Genomic DNA, 17679 nt, shown 5'->3' on the forward strand with positions numbered 1-17679 from the left:
GCCTAAAATGCAGTAATTATTCACAGTGAATGTGTTTGTGTGAGGATCTCGTCGCAGACCCACCATAAAGAAAAACAAAGCGGACCTGTTAAATCCAGAAGAAGGAGAGGACCACATGGGAGACGCAGTTGGTAAGAATCATTCAGATCCTAAGGAGGACAACTCATTTGATTAATTAAAATGTTTCTGTCTTTTGAATCACATAATAGCTTATACATTAAAGATCCTGTAGTATTCAGATGTTGTGCTGCTATGTGTGATATTCTTAGGCTCACCTTTTGCTCGTGGGAGCATAAAGAGCGGAAAGGGAGATGGGACCGCATTTAGCAAGAAAGAGCGACGTCTTCGCTTCTTCATTCGAAAGATTGTAAAGACTCAGGCGTTCTACTGGACTGTCCTCAGCCTGGTGGGACTCAACACACTGTGCGTGGCTGTGGTACACTACGATCAGCCCGAACTACTGTCGGACTTCCTCTGTGAGTTGTTTGTTTTTACATTTGTTATTATGGGAGACATAGTTTCAAATCTGGTCTGCGTCCTGTCCCATTCTCCATTTCTCTCCTGAAATAGTTTTTGGATTTCTCTGCTTCTGCTGTCAGTAAACACTCTCTGTTTCCTTTTCTCCCACTTTATCTTTCTCTTTTTCTACAGATTATGCTGAGTTCATTTTCCTAGGCCTCTTTATGTCAGAGATGCTGATTAAGATGTACGGACTGGGGACGCGCCCTTATTTCCACTCCTCTTTCAACTGTTTCGACTGTGCCGTGAGTGTCCTTCTCTCTTGGCCCATTTAAAGTCTCACTTTCCCCTCTCTCTTGCTTTTTTCCTCTCTGCCTCTGATTTGAACCTCTGCAAGCTGCTGACCTACATTAGATCCAGACTTAAGTCCTTGTTATCCAGTCCTCAGAGTGTTCCTTATTTGTTTTGGGATTTGGCTGTGTGCGTGTTTCAGGTCATCGTTGGCAGCATATTTGAGGTGGTCTGGGCCATGGTCAAGCCAGGGACGTCCTTTGGAATCAGTGTGTTACGAGCTCTCCGACTGCTTAGGATCTTCAAAGTCACCAAGTGCGTTCCAGTGCTTTAATTTAACCTCTGCGTCGTCCATCACAAAGTTTTGTCAGTTTTTGTGTTGTCCTCTTTTTGGGATCTAAAGCAAGTACAAGTTTACACTGCTGATTTTTTATGTCTTCGGTTGAGTTTGTTTAGATAGGAAGGATAGTTTTCTCAACCTCACATCATTTTATACCTGTGGGAAAAAATGTTATGCACAATGTTCATGCTTTTCTTTTCCTTATAATGAAAGTCAATTGAGACTGGGGCTGTCAAGTTCTAAAAATAACAAAAAAGCATCATGAAAGCACAAAAGCAGTAGTCCAAACACTATATTTCATGTCTTCTAAAGCAATACAATAGATTTTTGTGAAGAAAAGACATCTGAGAATCTAAGCAATATGTTCTGAATTTTCATTTTCATTTTTGTGTGAACTATTTGTATAAAAGTGCCATCGTTTCTTCACCATTTTTAATACTAGATTTCTTTCTGTCTTTTTCAGATACTGGGCATCTTTGCGTAATCTAGTAGTGTCACTTCTGAGCTCCATGAAGTCCATTATCAGTTTACTTTTCCTTCTCTTCCTCTTCATCGTGGTCTTTGCTCTTCTCGGGATGCAGCTGTTCGGTGGACAGTCAGTATAGTTTTACACCCTGCTGCCAACCCTTTATTCAGTTTCTCAGTTAGATACAAATGACCAGTCAAAATGCATAACATGTTATTGTTATAAAAGACTATTTGATGTTTTCTGTTTTGCCAGGTTTAACTTTGAGCAAGGCACTCCTCCCACAAACTTTGATACTTTCCCTGCTGCCATTATGACAGTGTTTCAGGTAGACTGGTTATGTTGGTTTGACAATAGATCTGTTCTAAAACCTAGTGAGCTGTCTGCATAGCATTTTAAGTCATGTGGAGATAAAGAAAATAGCTAATTCTACTTAAACAAGCCTATTGTGTGTGCAGATCAAATATGCACAGAGTTCTGTTTTATGTGTTAAAATAGATTATGTGTATTTCTCAGATTCTAACTGGAGAGGATTGGAACGTAGTGATGTATGATGGCATTAAGTCTCAGGGAGGGGTGGACAAAGGAATGATCTTCTCCGTATTCTTCATTGTCCTTACACTCTTTGGCAACTGTATCCTTCTTAACCACACAGAATCACATAAGCATTTTCATTACTACATACAGTACGTCACTGCATTTATTTCATTATGAATACAGTAAAACAGTAATATTTTAAGGAATATTACAGTTTAAAATAACAGTTTAAAATATTTCAAAATGTAATTTATTGCTATGATGGCAAAGCTAAATTTTCAGCAGTCATTGATCGGTGCTGCTTAATATTTTTGTGGAAGTTGTGATACATTTGTTATAGGATTCTATGATGAATAGAGAGTTCAAAGGATTTATTTGAAATAGAATTTTTACACACTTTGTAACAAGGTAAAAGTCTTTACTGTCACTTTTGTTCAAGTTAATACATCCTTTTTGAATATTAGTTTTAATTTCTTTCAAAAAATAAAAAATACAAATCTTACAGCCAATTTACTGCAGGTCAGGTTTTCACAATACAATACAATAGAATACAATACAGTATTCTACAGTATAAATTAAATTAAATTAAATTAAATTAAATTAAATTAAATTAAATTAAATTAAATTAAATTAAATTAAATTAAATTAAAAAAATTGGGGGGGAAATTTTATTCTCCATTAAAAGACATTAAAAATGATTAATGATTTGTTGGAATCTTACAAAAAATGACTGAGTCACACCCATTTGAAGTCGATAGTGAATTAACAAAACCAAACATAATAAAAATTAAAATAAAAATAATAACAAAAAAACTTTATTTTATTTTATCTTTGCTATTATAAATAAGAACAGATGCAAAAAAACAAAGCAAAACAGTAGAACAAATAGCCTAGAAAGAAACAAATAATGCATTACCTTTATCATTTTATAACTAAACTAAAGCATTCATGTATGAAAAACAATCTAATGTAAAAATAACTTAAGTGTGTTCATTACAAATAAATTGATTATTAAAACTACAAAAGCAGTTCAATGAAGTGCAGCGAGTGATTCCCTCTTTTCTTTTATTGTTAGATTAACATTATGATAATGATACAGACGTCCTATACTGTAATGCATGGATCTAATATAATGTTACACATCAGGTGTTTTCCCCCAACAGTTCCCTAAGCGTTCACTTAAGACAAAGCAGATTATGTCTGCGTAAATTCTGAAATACTGTAATTCTGTATAGGCCTATGTGTGTATTTATCGGGAAGCGCTGTTATATACACGCACTTCAGATGACAGTCAGTGTGAGAAGCGAGCAGAGAAAAGGTAATCCTCTCAGAAAATGTACAAAGATAAGATTTTTTTTTTTCTTGTAGCTTAAAATAGCCAGTGTGAATTTACACTCATTTTGCCAGCACGGGTCACATATGACGTCGTTAAACCGTGGAGAAGTACCAAATTGACGCAGTTTTAATGACGTCGCATTGGCACATATCTGATTTATATCCAATTTATTTCCACATATGAATGAGGCCTGAAACCGATCTCAAAATATACGAATGCATGTGTTTTTTTTCCGTTTACACTGTCATAGAACAGATCCGATCTGTGTCACATATGAGCAAAAATTAGGAATTGGGTCACATTTAACTGGCAGTGTAAACGAGGCCTAAGACACACATTATAAAACACAAGCCTTGTCTTTCTAAAGTTGTTTCTTAACTCTAACCTCTCAGACACACTACTGAATGTATTCTTGGCTATCGCTGTGGACAACTTGGCCAACGCTCAGGAACTAACTAAGGTTAAACACAGTTTATCTGTTTAAGATGCACCATTCATGTCAGTTTCATGCTAATTTTTTTATTGCCCAACAATTGTTTAAGGCTTTCACTGTTGTGTGTTTTTTGATTTTCTAGGATGAACAGGAAGAAGAGGAGGCCACATCACAAAAGATTGCTCTCCAGAAAGCGAAAGAAGTGGCGGAAGTGAGCCCAATGTCTGCTGCCAACCTTTCTATTGCTGCGTGAGTTACTCTACATGCTAGCAATCTAGCAGTCTTCATCTTTACCTTTACACCTTTGTGCCACTAGCATAGCATCACCAAACAATTACTATTATTATTATTTATTTATTTTTGCCAGTGTTGTGCCCAAAATTAATAGCTTTTTCAGAAACACACAAACCATAGCAATGAAGCCATACCCAGTTTTCATTAATATTCATGATCAAAAGGTGAAATTCTTACAAGACACCTCTGACACTCTGTGAATATGTATACAGTATGTATGCAAATGAGCCCTAATACACTTACACATTATTGTCAAAAACAGACATGATATAGTTCACACTTTAACTCTATTACTGTAAGAGGCCATGCCTTATGTCACATGAATTTGATCTGGTACCGTAGCTGGTTTAAATGCTTTTTTCCTAGCTTAGCTGAGTTTAGCTTAGTCTGTCAGCTTAACTTTATCATTGTATTTGAGTAAATCCACTCTAATTCACTTTTCAGCAGACTTGCTTAAACCTGCCTGATCAAACAGTATATAACCCCCTTAGGACCATTTCCATTTCTGTTCACTCAAAAATTAAAATAACAGACTTTGTTGTTCCAGATCCGTATGAATTTATTTTCTTGCAAAGAATGCTAAAATAGATATTTTTCAGAACTAAGCAGCTCTTTTTCTTACATTTGTAAAGCAGACAGCAAACAGGCAAACTCCAAACCCCCCCCACCAAAAAACAAAAAGAACCGTAAAATTACCATGAAAATCTATATGATTGTGTGTTTTGAAGGCAAATTTGTAGTTGAACTATGGTCTACTATTGTTACTCGAGACCATGATCAGCAGTGCAGTGATTGGCTGGTGGGAGAGACAGCAATGTAATGACATCATATAATTAAGATCAAGGAAACAGCCAACAAAATGACATTAAAGGTCTAATACATAAATACAATGTGTAACGTTTTTTTAAGCGATTCCAAATAATTTTTCACAATTTCTAGAATTGCTTTGTATTTTTCAATGTCAAGAGCATTGTAATTAACAATTAATTTAATTATGAAGCAGATTTGTTATGCGTGTATTCAAGTTTTTTAATCCATATGATCCATCTGAAGACATAACCGACTGTGTTTAAATTAACTGTGCATCATAAAACCATTTTGAGATTTGAAAAGTGAGTCTGGATCTCTTGCGATGCATCTAAGCCACCCGTATAAAAGCTCACCGTTCAAATTAATGCACGACTCAGACAAACTGCATGCAATATGACTGCAATAAAATTATAACATAATTATTCCTTCACAAATAAATGCTCATAAAGGTACTAATGATGATGTCACTGAGCCAGAAGCAGCTGCATGAATGTGAACGTTTGACACAAAAATTAAAACATTAACAAAAACACTTTACAAACACAACACTGGGAGGTGCAGCCATTAAGAGGTCATTTCTGGGTAATGATGTCACAGAATTAACCAGTATTTTGAAACAGGTGTGTGAATGGTGCTTTACAGGTAAAAAGCTGAAACGTCCTTGCTTGTGTGAACAGTGCATTTTTGTATTTACCAGTAAAGTCGTTCTGGTAATTTTATGGCAATTTACTGGTATTACTGTGTGAAAGGGGGTAATGATCTGTTAATCATCAGATAATGATTAATAAATACATTAGTAAACATATTATCTCATATTTCTAGCTATGTGAATATATATTAACTAATGATCTGTTAAGCATTATATAATGTTTGTTAATGATTTATGGTAATGACATGGTATTACACATTTATAGGATGTTTAGTGAGGATGTTTAGTGCATAAATCTTTTTTGTTTAGTGAATAAATCATGGTTAGTCGGATAAGTTTTAGGATTATTTGGCACAAACCTACAATTTGGTTAGTCTGCCAGCAAGTAGGTTTAAGAAGTCAGATATTTCACCCTGGAAGCTTGTTTTGAAAAGCGAAATAGCCGGTTTATGCCAGGTTATCCCTAAACTTACTTGACCAATCAAGCAAGTCACTGTGTAGCCTGTTCACTTTGTCACTTATTTTCTGTGATAGTTGTGGCAGCGTTGTTTTTATGTTCCTTGTTTCACCCCCTCTCCTCAGAGTTACAGTAAAATCTGAACGTATCGATGCCACAGACAGTTTACTGGACTGGTATTTATTCATTTACTTACTCATTTTTTTCATCCTGTATCCCTTTTTCTTTTGCTTTCCGCCTTACACATGTTTTTGTATGGGTGTTTTTATGTTTCCAGCCGCTGTAGCTGCAGTTTTGTGTTGTAACACTGAGGCTGAGGTATCATTGGCTGTGATGACACACACTGTCTCTTCCACAGCAGCACTGCAGGCACAGGGCTGCTTGTTTCGCTGTTTTGGTCTCGATCCATCTCTGCCTTTCTCTCTCTATCTGTCTGTCTGAACATGCCTCAGTGCTATTGTTTAGTATGTCGTCACTTCCTTCACAGAATTCATCAGCCACTTCCATGTTCTCTTGCTGGGGACTAAGGGACACTATCATTTTCTTTCACTCTGGGTCATTGCTCATAGGTGCTTTAGAGGGAAAAAACAAGGCTTTTCTTCCTCCCTGGGTTGAAATTGTTCTCTGTTTCTGTCTCTGCAGTAAAGAGCAACAGAAGAACTCAAAAGGTTCCAAGTCAGTGTGGGAGCAGCGCACAAGTGAGATCCGCAGACAGAACCTGATGACCAGCAGAGAGGCGCTTTACAATGAACTTGATGCAGAAGATCACTGGAAGGTCAGAAAAAAATACAACACAAAAAATAGAATAATGATTACCTCCTTAGAAAACAACTATTTTTCAAAAACTATAAAACTAACAATTAAAATCAACGAAATGAAAATTTTGACCAAAAAAAATAAAAAAAATGGCACATTAAAGGTACAAATAGTCATTTAATTGTCAGATTTCATGTAAGGTCTGTTTTCTTCTTCTGAAAGTTAGAAAATGATACTTTTATTCAGCATTGATGCATTTAATTGATCAAAAGTGATATAAAAGTGATATATGTTACCCCGTGCTGGCAAAATGAGTCACAGTGAGCAAAATTAGCTATTGATATTTTCACATTCTCTATCAAAAAAACATTCAAAGTGATGTATGAGTTGTTGGAATCGGACAAAAAAAAATTGACTGAGCTACTATACACCTGTTTGAAATTGATAGTCAGCTAAGTCAGTTTCGAGAACAATCTAGTTAAAGTTTTCTGAAAGTTCCAAAACAAAACCACCCAGCAACCATACCTTAAAATCTCTGGTAATTCCACCAAATTCGGCACACAAAAATCTATAGGAAATATATATGTTCAAATAAACCGTAGAACAAGTAGAACAACTAAAGCGAATCATTCAAGTAACAAAAACAAATAATCAAATGTAAAAATCACTGCATAGTCTTTAGTGTATTCATTACAATAAAGTAGTTCAATCAAGTGCACTGAGTGATTCCATCTTTTCTTTTATTGTTTAATTAACACTGAGACAGACGGCTTATGTATTAAGGCCTACTGTAATGCACGGATCTAATATAATGTTACACATCAGGTGTTTATCCCCAACAGTTAACCAAACGTTCACTTAAGACATAACAGCTTATGTTTGCGTGAATACTTGCCAAGACAGATATTTTGAAATACTGTAATTCTGTGTGTATGTGCATATCTGAGAGGCTTTGTGCGCATTCCTCAGATGTGTCAGTCATCGCAAGTAAGATCATATTTGTGGCTTTCGCTCTTAATAACTCTTTAAACATCAGTCAAGTCCCACACTTTATTTTCTCATTCCTGCATGTTCCTTTCAAAACTGAAACCAAAACATCAGAAGCAAGTGCTTTGCTTCTGATGAACAAACGCAACTTTCTAAACCAAAGAAAGTAGAACTCTCAGAAAACATACAGATAAAGATAATTTTAGATGTTTAATTACTATGTAGAGCATTGGGATTGCTAGACGAGGGCTTAATGAACTCATTTTTGTGAAAACCTCAAATTCGACCGAAATTGACATTTTTCACTTGTTTTGTCTGTACAGTAGCTCATGGCTAAATCCGACTCATTTTGCCAGCACGGGTCAGATATATATTTCAAATAAATACTGTTATTTTAAGCTTTCTAATCATCAAAGAATCCTGAAAAAAATAATCACCGTATCCACAAAAATATTAAGCAATACACACGTTTATAGGAAATATAAAAAATAAAAAGAAAAAATGTTTCCTGCATAGAAATTAGAATTATTTCTGAAGAAACATGTGACACTGAAGACTTATAAAGTAATGGCTGCTGAAAATCCAGTTTTGCCATCACAGGAATTTTTTTTTTGGTAACGCTAAATATTAATAAAAACACTATTATTAAATCTTTAACAAATCTGAAATATCCATTTGTCATACTGTACATTATAATGGTGTGATGCCTAAATTCATTCGTCACTGTTTTATTAACTGTTAAGCCTAGATTTATTGATCAAATATGCTTTTTGTATTTCTAGATGAACTACCACAACCGTCCTGACATGAAGACCCACTTGGACCGCCCACTTGTAGTTAATCCTCAGGAGAACCGCAACAACAATACCAACAAACCCCGACCGGGTGAACCAAACCCCCAGGAGCTAAACCAGCAGCGGGGTGAAGAATACCTGCAGCACCAGTCCCGATACCACCACCATCACAGTCATCATCATCATCATCACCATCACCACCACTCCAGCCGTCAGTCCCTACACCACCCAGAGCTGGGGGAGGCAGGCTGTGATTGTGCCCAGAGAGGAGGCGAGGACATGGAGGGCGCAGGGGAGCACAGGCGACCCCGACACCACCAGCACAGAAGAAGGGATGAAGATGGAGGGAGAAGACACAGAGAACACCATAGCAGAGGAGAGACAGGAGGAGAAGGGGAGGAGGGCCAAGAGAAGAGGCAGAGGAGGCATCGCCATGGAAACCATGGGGATGGAGATGGAAGGAGGGATAGGGAACGGAGTCGACAGCATAGAGCTAGAAAGTGAGTGCTCTGTGTTTCTTCAAAACTGTGCAGGGACTTAAAGAATTTTAGTGAATTGGTGAATCATTTATTTGATCAGTGAATCGTTACCTAAAATCATCGAAATGAATCGACCAACTGACATTTTAACATTAATAGTGTTTCATTCAGTTCCTCAAACTTTCTGATCTGAACTTTCTCAGAATCAGGATTATTATCATTAGCTGAAAACTAAAACCATTAAAAAATGATGGTAAGACCATAATAATAATAATAATAATAATAATAATAATAAAATTGAACATCATTTTTTTATTTCAATTAGTTATTTATTTTAAGTTACAGTTGATGTACTAAAATAACTAAAAATAAAATTAAAATAAAAACAGAAAATCTAAAAATAAATACCAATTCTAGATATTAATAAAAACTATAAAAGTATTTTTTATTAAAAAATACATGTGGCTACAGTAGATACAGCATGCTGTTACTGTTGTTTCAGCTGTTAACGTCTTGCCTCTTTACCTTTTTTTTTTTAGAGAGGGTAGCTTATCAATGGCTCGTCCAATTCAGCCAGGTCTTCCTCATGCAGAAAGCCAGTACAGCGAGGATCTGGACAACCTGCGCAATAGCAGCAAGATGGCCATCCACGACCCTGACCCTGACTTTTATGACCCCTACTGTGACCCAGAGCAGGCCAATAACCTGCTGAACCTGCGTGGACCAGATTTCCATGACAGCAGTCTTATACTGACAGACTGCACCAAAACCCCCAGTAAACATGACCACACTGCCATAGATATGCCTCCGATTTACCCCTCATTCAACGCCAAGTTACAAGGTGAGGGACGGGCATGTGCATGTGTGATTACAGAAAATTCTAGGAGCATTTAAAGGGAAGGGACAGTTCACCTCAAAATGAAAACTTTCTTTTATATTTTCTACAATAAAAGTCAATAGTCCAATGTTTGTTTTTTTTGGATCTCTTTCTATTTCATTCTATTTCAACACTCTTGCTTTTATCTTTTTTGTATGTTATGCAGAAAAAAGAAAGCCATACAGATTTATGACAACATGAGGATGAATACATTTTTGTTTTTTTGTGTGAATTTTAGGCCCATCTGCACGTCTTTGTTCACATTTTATTGAATTGATTTGGGGAGAGGAATTAGATTTAAATACGGTAAAATGTAAAATTGAAGTGATAAATAAATATAATAATTGCATTCAAAAACTTTTAAAATGCAATTATTATAAGGAAAACCAAATAAGTTTTTTATACAGAATTCAACATGCACAGATTCTGTGCAGGTGTGTCAGTGAGTAAGATGCATTTATGTGTTAATAAAAGCAAATGTGTACTGTTTAATATTTGATTATGTTTGTGGATTTCTGTACACGTCCTTCGTCCCACATTCCCTTCATTGTGCAGTGAACAAGAATGCCAACACAGAGCCAGCTAAAGAAGGAGAGAAGAAAGAAGAGGAGGAAGACGATGGTGGCGATGAAGATGGCCCCAAACCCATTCCCCCATTCAGTTCCTGTTTCATCCTATCCACGACCAACCCGTAAGTGTGTGTTCATCTGTGTAAGCGCATGTGTGCAAAGTAAATTTATTTATCTTAACCAATGTGAGTTTTCAGGTTCCGAAGATGTTGTCATTACATCCTGACGCTACGTTATTTCGAGATGTGTATTCTGTCAGTCATCGCTATGAGCAGCATTGCTTTAGCTGCGGAAGATCCGGTGTGGCCGGAATCACCTCGAAACAACGTAAGACTAATGTTCTGAATATTATTTGTGACCTAACTAAGCTTTCTAGATGTAATTTTAATGGTCTTGCATAATGTGAAACTAAAACCATTTTTACTTTTAAATAAATCTAATCTGCTTTTACTAATAAATGTATTTATACTCAAGCAACAAACAGCTGGTCCTAACAGCTAATTAGGACAAAAACTCAGATTAACATGGATTAGTTCTCATATAGATTATGCATTTGCTTCTTGTTTTCCAGGTATTGCGTTACTTTGACTACGTCTTCACTGGTGTCTTCACCTTTGAGATGCTCATCAAGGTAAAGTGTGTGTGAAATTAATTGTGCGGTTGCGTTGTAGCATCTCATTTTATCTATTTGTTTTAATCTTCTGCTCTGTTTTTCAGATGGTGGTGTTAGGCTTGGTTTTGCATGAGGGCTCATATTTTCGTGACCTATGGAACTTTCTGGACTTTGTAGTGGTTAGTGGTGCCCTGGTAGCCTTTGCCTTCACGTAAGTGCCCTTTACCCAACCATTTCCTGCCCCAAAGTGCTGCCTGCTGCCCCTTATCTTCTCTTCCACCACCCTGTTGCCCCACTGCCACCCTGGAGCCTCGTCAGTACTCTCTGCCCCTTTCTCTCTTGGTCTCTTCCTTTTTTCTTCTCCTGTCAGCACTGTGTGCCCTTCTTCTAAGCTCTCTATTTCTATTTTTTGTCACTTTGCATTCTGTCTCAGTCAATCAGACACAAAGATGAAGGCCTTTCTCACGTTACACACACTCACACACGCATCAAACCTTCCATCACCACCCTACCATCCTCCACTATCTCCCCTACCAACAATCACCCCCCTTCATAATAACTCCACTACTTCCCCACCAAACAACTCCTACCATTAGCACTATGTCATGGACACAAACTTCTGTCCATATTTCGTTTGTCAAAGTTTGTCAAAACAGCTTTCCGTTCATTCTTTAACCTTGACTTCCATCAATACATGAACACTTATTTCTCTGAAACAATTCCAGTCAAAACCTACAAAGGCTCAAATGTGACCTTAGTCATATATTAGTTGTTTTTACTAGGCAGAAATGGATAGCAAATGGAGAATTTTGCTCAGATCTCAGATTTAAGGCTAAAAGACCCCACTAATCTCACAAATCAGTTTCAGAAGAGATCTTAACATTGTTGCAATCTGCGCTCAGTTTTCCCAAGACACCACAGTTAGAGATTTCAATACTAACTCAAAAATTTATCATCAAATTCTTCCAAGGCCAAATTATGTGAGCTATAACATCAACATGAATTTTATGGCATATTAATTTTATATGTGAATAATTTTCTTATTTGTGTCTAGTTTTATTTCTCCAAAGGAAGTTTAGGTGAAATATGTAACACAATATTACTTGACCCGCAGCATGAAATTGAATGAAATTTTTACTTTTAAATAAATCTAATCTACATTCACTAATAAACCAATTTATTAATTTCTTTTTGAAATTCCATGACACGTAACATGATCTAAAAAATATTTTTTTTGCTATTAAATAAATCTAATCTATTTTTTACTAATACATTTATTTCGTATTCAGTAGATTGTTAGTTTAGAATTTTTTAAAACTTTTTTAGAATCTTTTTATTTTTTATTTTTTGCAACTTACATACATTGACATGTAATCTACAGAATTTGTTAAACAATCAAAATGTTTGATTTGTTTTGAGTATCATGGCTCTTTTCCATTCATCATTACTCCTTCAACCAACTATTCCCTGTCCCCTCACACTTTCGCTCTGCTGAAAAGGGTAGTTTTGAGCCCTTTTGGGCCCTGTGGGGGTGAGGGGTCTCCAGGCACCTGTGGCCCTTTAGTGCCCAGGTGGTTTCCATGTCTGGATCAGCGAAAGCCCATCCTGCCACAGGTACTCTAGTTTTTTTTTTCTTTGCACGGCCTGGGGATATAAAGAGGGTGTTTTAAGAATAAAGCTGAACCCTAGAGTGGGAAGATCAGCTAGTCACAAGAAAGGAGAATGAGTAAACACTGCTGATGGGGCTCTGAGCGTGGAATGATTTTTTCTTTTCTTTTTTTTTTTGACTTTTGTTTAGCCCCTTTTCATTATTCTTGTAAGTGTCTGCTGTGCATATATTATCTAGTATGTGTACATCCTCCTCAGTCCCATAGGCCAGACTACATATATGTGTATACAAGACATGCTTTTCATACTGTATGTGCAAGATTATGTGGGGAATGCAGAGTGACTTAAATTACATAACACTAGTCTTTGTTGCATTAAAAGTGTCCTCACACTTCTAAATGGAATTAGGATATATACTGATATTATTACTGGCATTTTTTTAGAAAAAAATTGATTTGGGTAAATAAATAAAGACGTGTAACAACTGTTTCAATCTGATGTATGCATTATGAAATTTCTCGAGCTTTCACTTAACCCAAGCTTTTCCCATCAGCCTTAAAGGCAAGCCACTAGTACTTTACTCAATGTAATATATTATTATTATTATAATCTGTTACATGTTTTAACTTAGCGTTTACATGCATACATGTATATTTAGTTAAAATTATATTGCCCATTTAGCCAAAATATACACATCATAACATGTGACATTAAAATAAATGATCACCTTCAGTTTACATGCTGCTAGTAAATCAAAAGAATCCAGTCTAAATTTCAACTTAGTAACCTGTTTTCTAACCAGTAACCTTGTCTTAAGTTGTCATTTGCTTTTTTGTTCATCAAAATGTTATTTTGTCTTTAACACTGCTATCCAACATTGCTATCCAAACTCCTTTAAAAACAAAATTGCCATCAACAGAAAATAAAAATCAGAGACTGAGGAAGGTGGACATGATTATTTACATCAGTTAAACTATCAGCATACATATAGTGGCTTTAAATTTAGTATTTGAGTCTAATTGTTGTATTTTTAAACAATGTATTAATATATACATTACTGTTCAAAAGTTTGGGATCAGTGTTTTTTTTTTTAAGAAATTTATATTTTAATCATGACAACTCTCTGAAGATTTTAGCATGGTGATGGATATGACAATATTTATGTATTTGGTCTTGGCAGAATAGATCTGCTATGCTGCTGCTGCTGCTGCTGAATTGATGCTGCTGTTGGTTATTGCTGTAGTTGTAGATTATTGCTGCTGCTGCAAGTTCAGGAACTTGCTACTGCCAATCCATATGGGTGATATTGTGCCGTGAGTATTTAAAGGGATACTCCACCCCAAAATAAAAATTTTGTCATTAATCACTTACCCCCATGTCGTTCCAAATCCGTAAAAGCTTTGTTCGTCTTCGTAACACAATTTAAGATATTTTGGATGAAAACCGGGAAGCTTGTGACTGTCCCATAGACTGCCAAGTAAAAAACACTGTCAAGGTCCAGAAAAGTTTCAAGGTTTCAGAGAAACTCTGAAAAGGGCACTGTAGGAATCTCTAGTGAATGCCAGCCCGTCATATAAATGCAAGGCAGTAAACTCATTGGCTGCATATGCAGCATGAACCAATCAGCTTGTGCCAAGTCGTTTAAAGGGGTCATATGATGCCATTTCAAATTTTCCTTTCAGTGTTATGAGCTGTTCGTGCATAGATAAGATTCATAAAGTTGCAAAGACTAAAGTCTCAAACCCAAAGAGATATTCTTTATAAAAGTTAAAGGGATAGTTCATCCAAAAATGAAAATTTTATGTTTATCTGCTTACCCCCAGGGCATCCAAGATGTAGGTGACTTTGTTTCTTCAGTAGAACACAAATTATGATTTTTACCTTCAGCCATTGCAGTCTCTCAGTCGTACAATGCTTGGCAATGGTAACAGATTCTATGAGAGAGAAAAAAACATGCACAGAAAAATCCAAATTAAACCCTGCGGCTCGTGACGATACATTGATGTGTAAAGACATAAAACGATCGGTCTGTGCAAGAAACTGAACATAAAACTGAACAGTGCATATTGTTTTTTACCTCTGATTCGCGCAATGTTGGAACTGTTAGAACTCTTGTGAACGCGCTTCACAGCAGCCTGCACGTGAGGCATCATCTTCTTCTTCTTGCTTTATGGCGGATCGCAGATTTATAGGTGCATTACCGCCACCTGTCTCTCAAGTGGACCATTGATACTCCTAATTGAGATTGTAGATAGAGTGTTAATGGTCCATTATGTGGAAAATAATGTGTTTTTTTTTTTTTTAACACAAAAACACATAAAAACACACCAAAAAAACAAATAAAAAACATAATTTTATAATTTAGCAACGCCATATGACCTCTTTAACTCTCTGAATATCATCAGTTAGGTTAACAACCATCAGCCTGCGCCATCTAGAGTTTCATGACTAAACTATATATTTTTATTTAGCATGGAAGCATTAAATTGATCAAAATTGCAGTAAAGACATTTCTAATATTACGAAAGATTTATTTTTCAAATAAATGCTGTCCATTTGAACCTTTTATTCATCAAAGAATGCTGGAAAGAATTTATTAGGTTTATTTTAAACTGTATTTTACTGTATTTTGAAAATATAATATGAGCTTAATAGATTTAATTTCAAAACATTTAAAAATCTTACCTACTCCAACTTTTTGAATAGTATTGTATTTATTTTATTTAATTTATATCAATATTATTTATTAAAAAAAAAAAAAAAATAATGATTCAAACCATTTTAGTTAAACATTTGTTTCTTTATTGTTGAAATATTTGTCAAAAGAAGGCACACGGTATTCTGATCTGAATGACTGTGTGTTAGCTGAATGGCCATAGTGAAACCTATCAGCTCGGATGTTCACATACACATGGCCTGATAGGCTTAAACCCTGCTTTGAGTTAAAAATCACTCCACAAGCAATGCCCAATTTTCATCCTAATCTAAATGAAGCCTCTCCACCCTATCAAGTCTGTTTGTGTTCTGTGTCTCTTCCTATTCTCATTCCTAAAAACAATTCTTCCCCATCCTATCCCCTTCATCTTTCCTTTCCTCCTCTTTCCTCTCCCTCCATCAGCACTAAGCTTCCTTGGACAGACTCCAGCTGTCAAGCTGTATATCATTTGGGCCTCCATTTGTTGAGTCTACAAAGTAAGTGAAAAAGAGAGACAACAAGAGATGTGGAGAGATAGAGAGAACAAGAGATACAGAAGGATAGATTAAGGAAAAAAGAAATACAAGAAAAGAGGACTCCAGGTTGACAGTTGCTCCTCATTAAGTGGTGTTTTTGATGTTCATCTTCTGTCCTATCTGTTGTTGTTTAACTCATTTTCATTCTCACACTCACACACACGAAATGAAAGGATTTACCCTTTCATTATTTCCTGTGATTATTTACTCACCGTCATATTGTTTCAAACCTGTATATTTTTTAAAAGTCTAATTTTGTGTCCCATGCTAAAACTAACAGTATGCAGGTTTGATTCAACATGAGGGTGAATTTATTTTTGAGTGAACAATTGTTATTCTCTCCACTGCCTAATGCTTTCTAAATGGATGCATTCTGGGTATAGGCATGGTCACGTGACACGCAAGCGTCTCAGATTACCCAGAATACCTTGTTTTGGTGGAGGAAAGGCTTGCCCATGTGTTACAGTTTCACCAATAGAAAAAAAAAACAACTCAACAAATGATTGTTTTTTTGCCACTTTCATTCTTAGAATGAAGTTAATACAAATACCTGAGAAACGTGTAATCCCATAACCACTAAAGAAGTGTGGGACTGTATGTGCTGCTTGATAATTACTCAAATACCATCCTACACTGCCACCTTGAGGCGACTGCAGAGTGGCAGCCATTTTGGCTCCACTGCAGTCAGTTACGGATTCCACCTTTATTCCGGCTCGAGTGTCTGATACATGGTGCATTTCAAACGGGATATATCTCCCTCCGAAGGGCACTTCGGAGTGAAAACAATCATGGCTGCCATATTAAAGGGTCGTTCCAAACCGAAGTGCTCAAAACTGGCCACTTCAAAGGGCCCTTCGGAATGAAGGATTTCGAAGGGTACAACTGATGGCCACTTCGGGCCCCCATGATCCTTTGCACAGGGAAGTTGTTTGGCATCACAGAGTTCAACTTCGCCTATAAATGTATGTATAGTATTTTTCTATACTACTGTAATATTTTTACGAGTTAGACTTGGTATATTATTATGTTAAAAACGACATTGTACTTCAACAATATACTTTACAGCTACCTTTATCAGTTTCAAATACATAGACACAGTATACATTACAAATGTACAGCAGCATACAAAATGTTTGACGAAGGCGCCTCCTTGATCGTCTCGTCAAGATTACACAGAAGTGCGTTCCAAAAAAATAGTTTTTTTGACCCCTACACCCTTCATCCCTTCGAAGCTCTCACTCCAGAGGGTAAACCCTTTGAAGGGATTAGGGCACAGGGATGAGCCCTTCCGGATGGAACGCAGGGACAGTTTGCTGATTCAAGGCTAAGGTGTCGAGAATCTCCCCCTGCATTGAGAGTTGGCATGGCATAGGGAGGATTCTCCCCTACTGCAGTGGGTTGTCCTAATCTATAAGTGTGACAAGTTTGAATCCTCAGTCATTGATTGGGGAAAGGCCCAGAGTATAAGACCTGCCAAATACCTGGCAGGGGTTAGTGTATGAGAATGATGCAGTCAGAGTCAATGTGTGTGTGTCTGGTAATTGCGAGCATTAATCACTAATAAAGCAGCTAAATTTGATTAACAGGTCAGCACACTTTGATTTTATTTCTCTTAATTATATAAATTTAACAGGGTATATAATATTGTTTATATACACTACTGTTCAAAAGTTTGGGGTCAGAAAGATTTTTG

At 36.3% G+C, this 17679-nt stretch overlaps 1 protein-coding gene across 1 annotated transcript in view; it reads left to right on the forward strand.

The window, feature by feature from the left end:
• The window catches only part of LOC109057375 (voltage-dependent P/Q-type calcium channel subunit alpha-1A-like), a 131135-nt gene that overhangs the window by 74580 nt on the left and 38876 nt on the right, over positions 1 to 17679 (forward strand). The window contains 16 exon segments of the mRNA XM_042766593.1: positions 45 to 131; positions 270 to 476; positions 652 to 764; positions 953 to 1065; positions 1554 to 1685; positions 1812 to 1884; positions 2073 to 2190; positions 3822 to 3889; positions 4005 to 4111; positions 6715 to 6847; positions 8598 to 9109; positions 9628 to 9929; positions 10521 to 10656; positions 10732 to 10861; positions 11106 to 11165; positions 11252 to 11358. Coding sequence (XP_042622527.1) covers positions 45 to 131; positions 270 to 476; positions 652 to 764; positions 953 to 1065; positions 1554 to 1685; positions 1812 to 1884; positions 2073 to 2190; positions 3822 to 3889; positions 4005 to 4111; positions 6715 to 6847; positions 8598 to 9109; positions 9628 to 9929; positions 10521 to 10656; positions 10732 to 10861; positions 11106 to 11165; positions 11252 to 11358 — 2398 coding nt within the window.

Source organism: Cyprinus carpio, chromosome A11 (genome assembly GCF_018340385.1).
Source record: "Cyprinus carpio isolate SPL01 chromosome A11, ASM1834038v1, whole genome shotgun sequence".
NCBI lineage: Eukaryota > Metazoa > Chordata > Actinopteri > Cypriniformes > Cyprinidae > Cyprinus > Cyprinus carpio.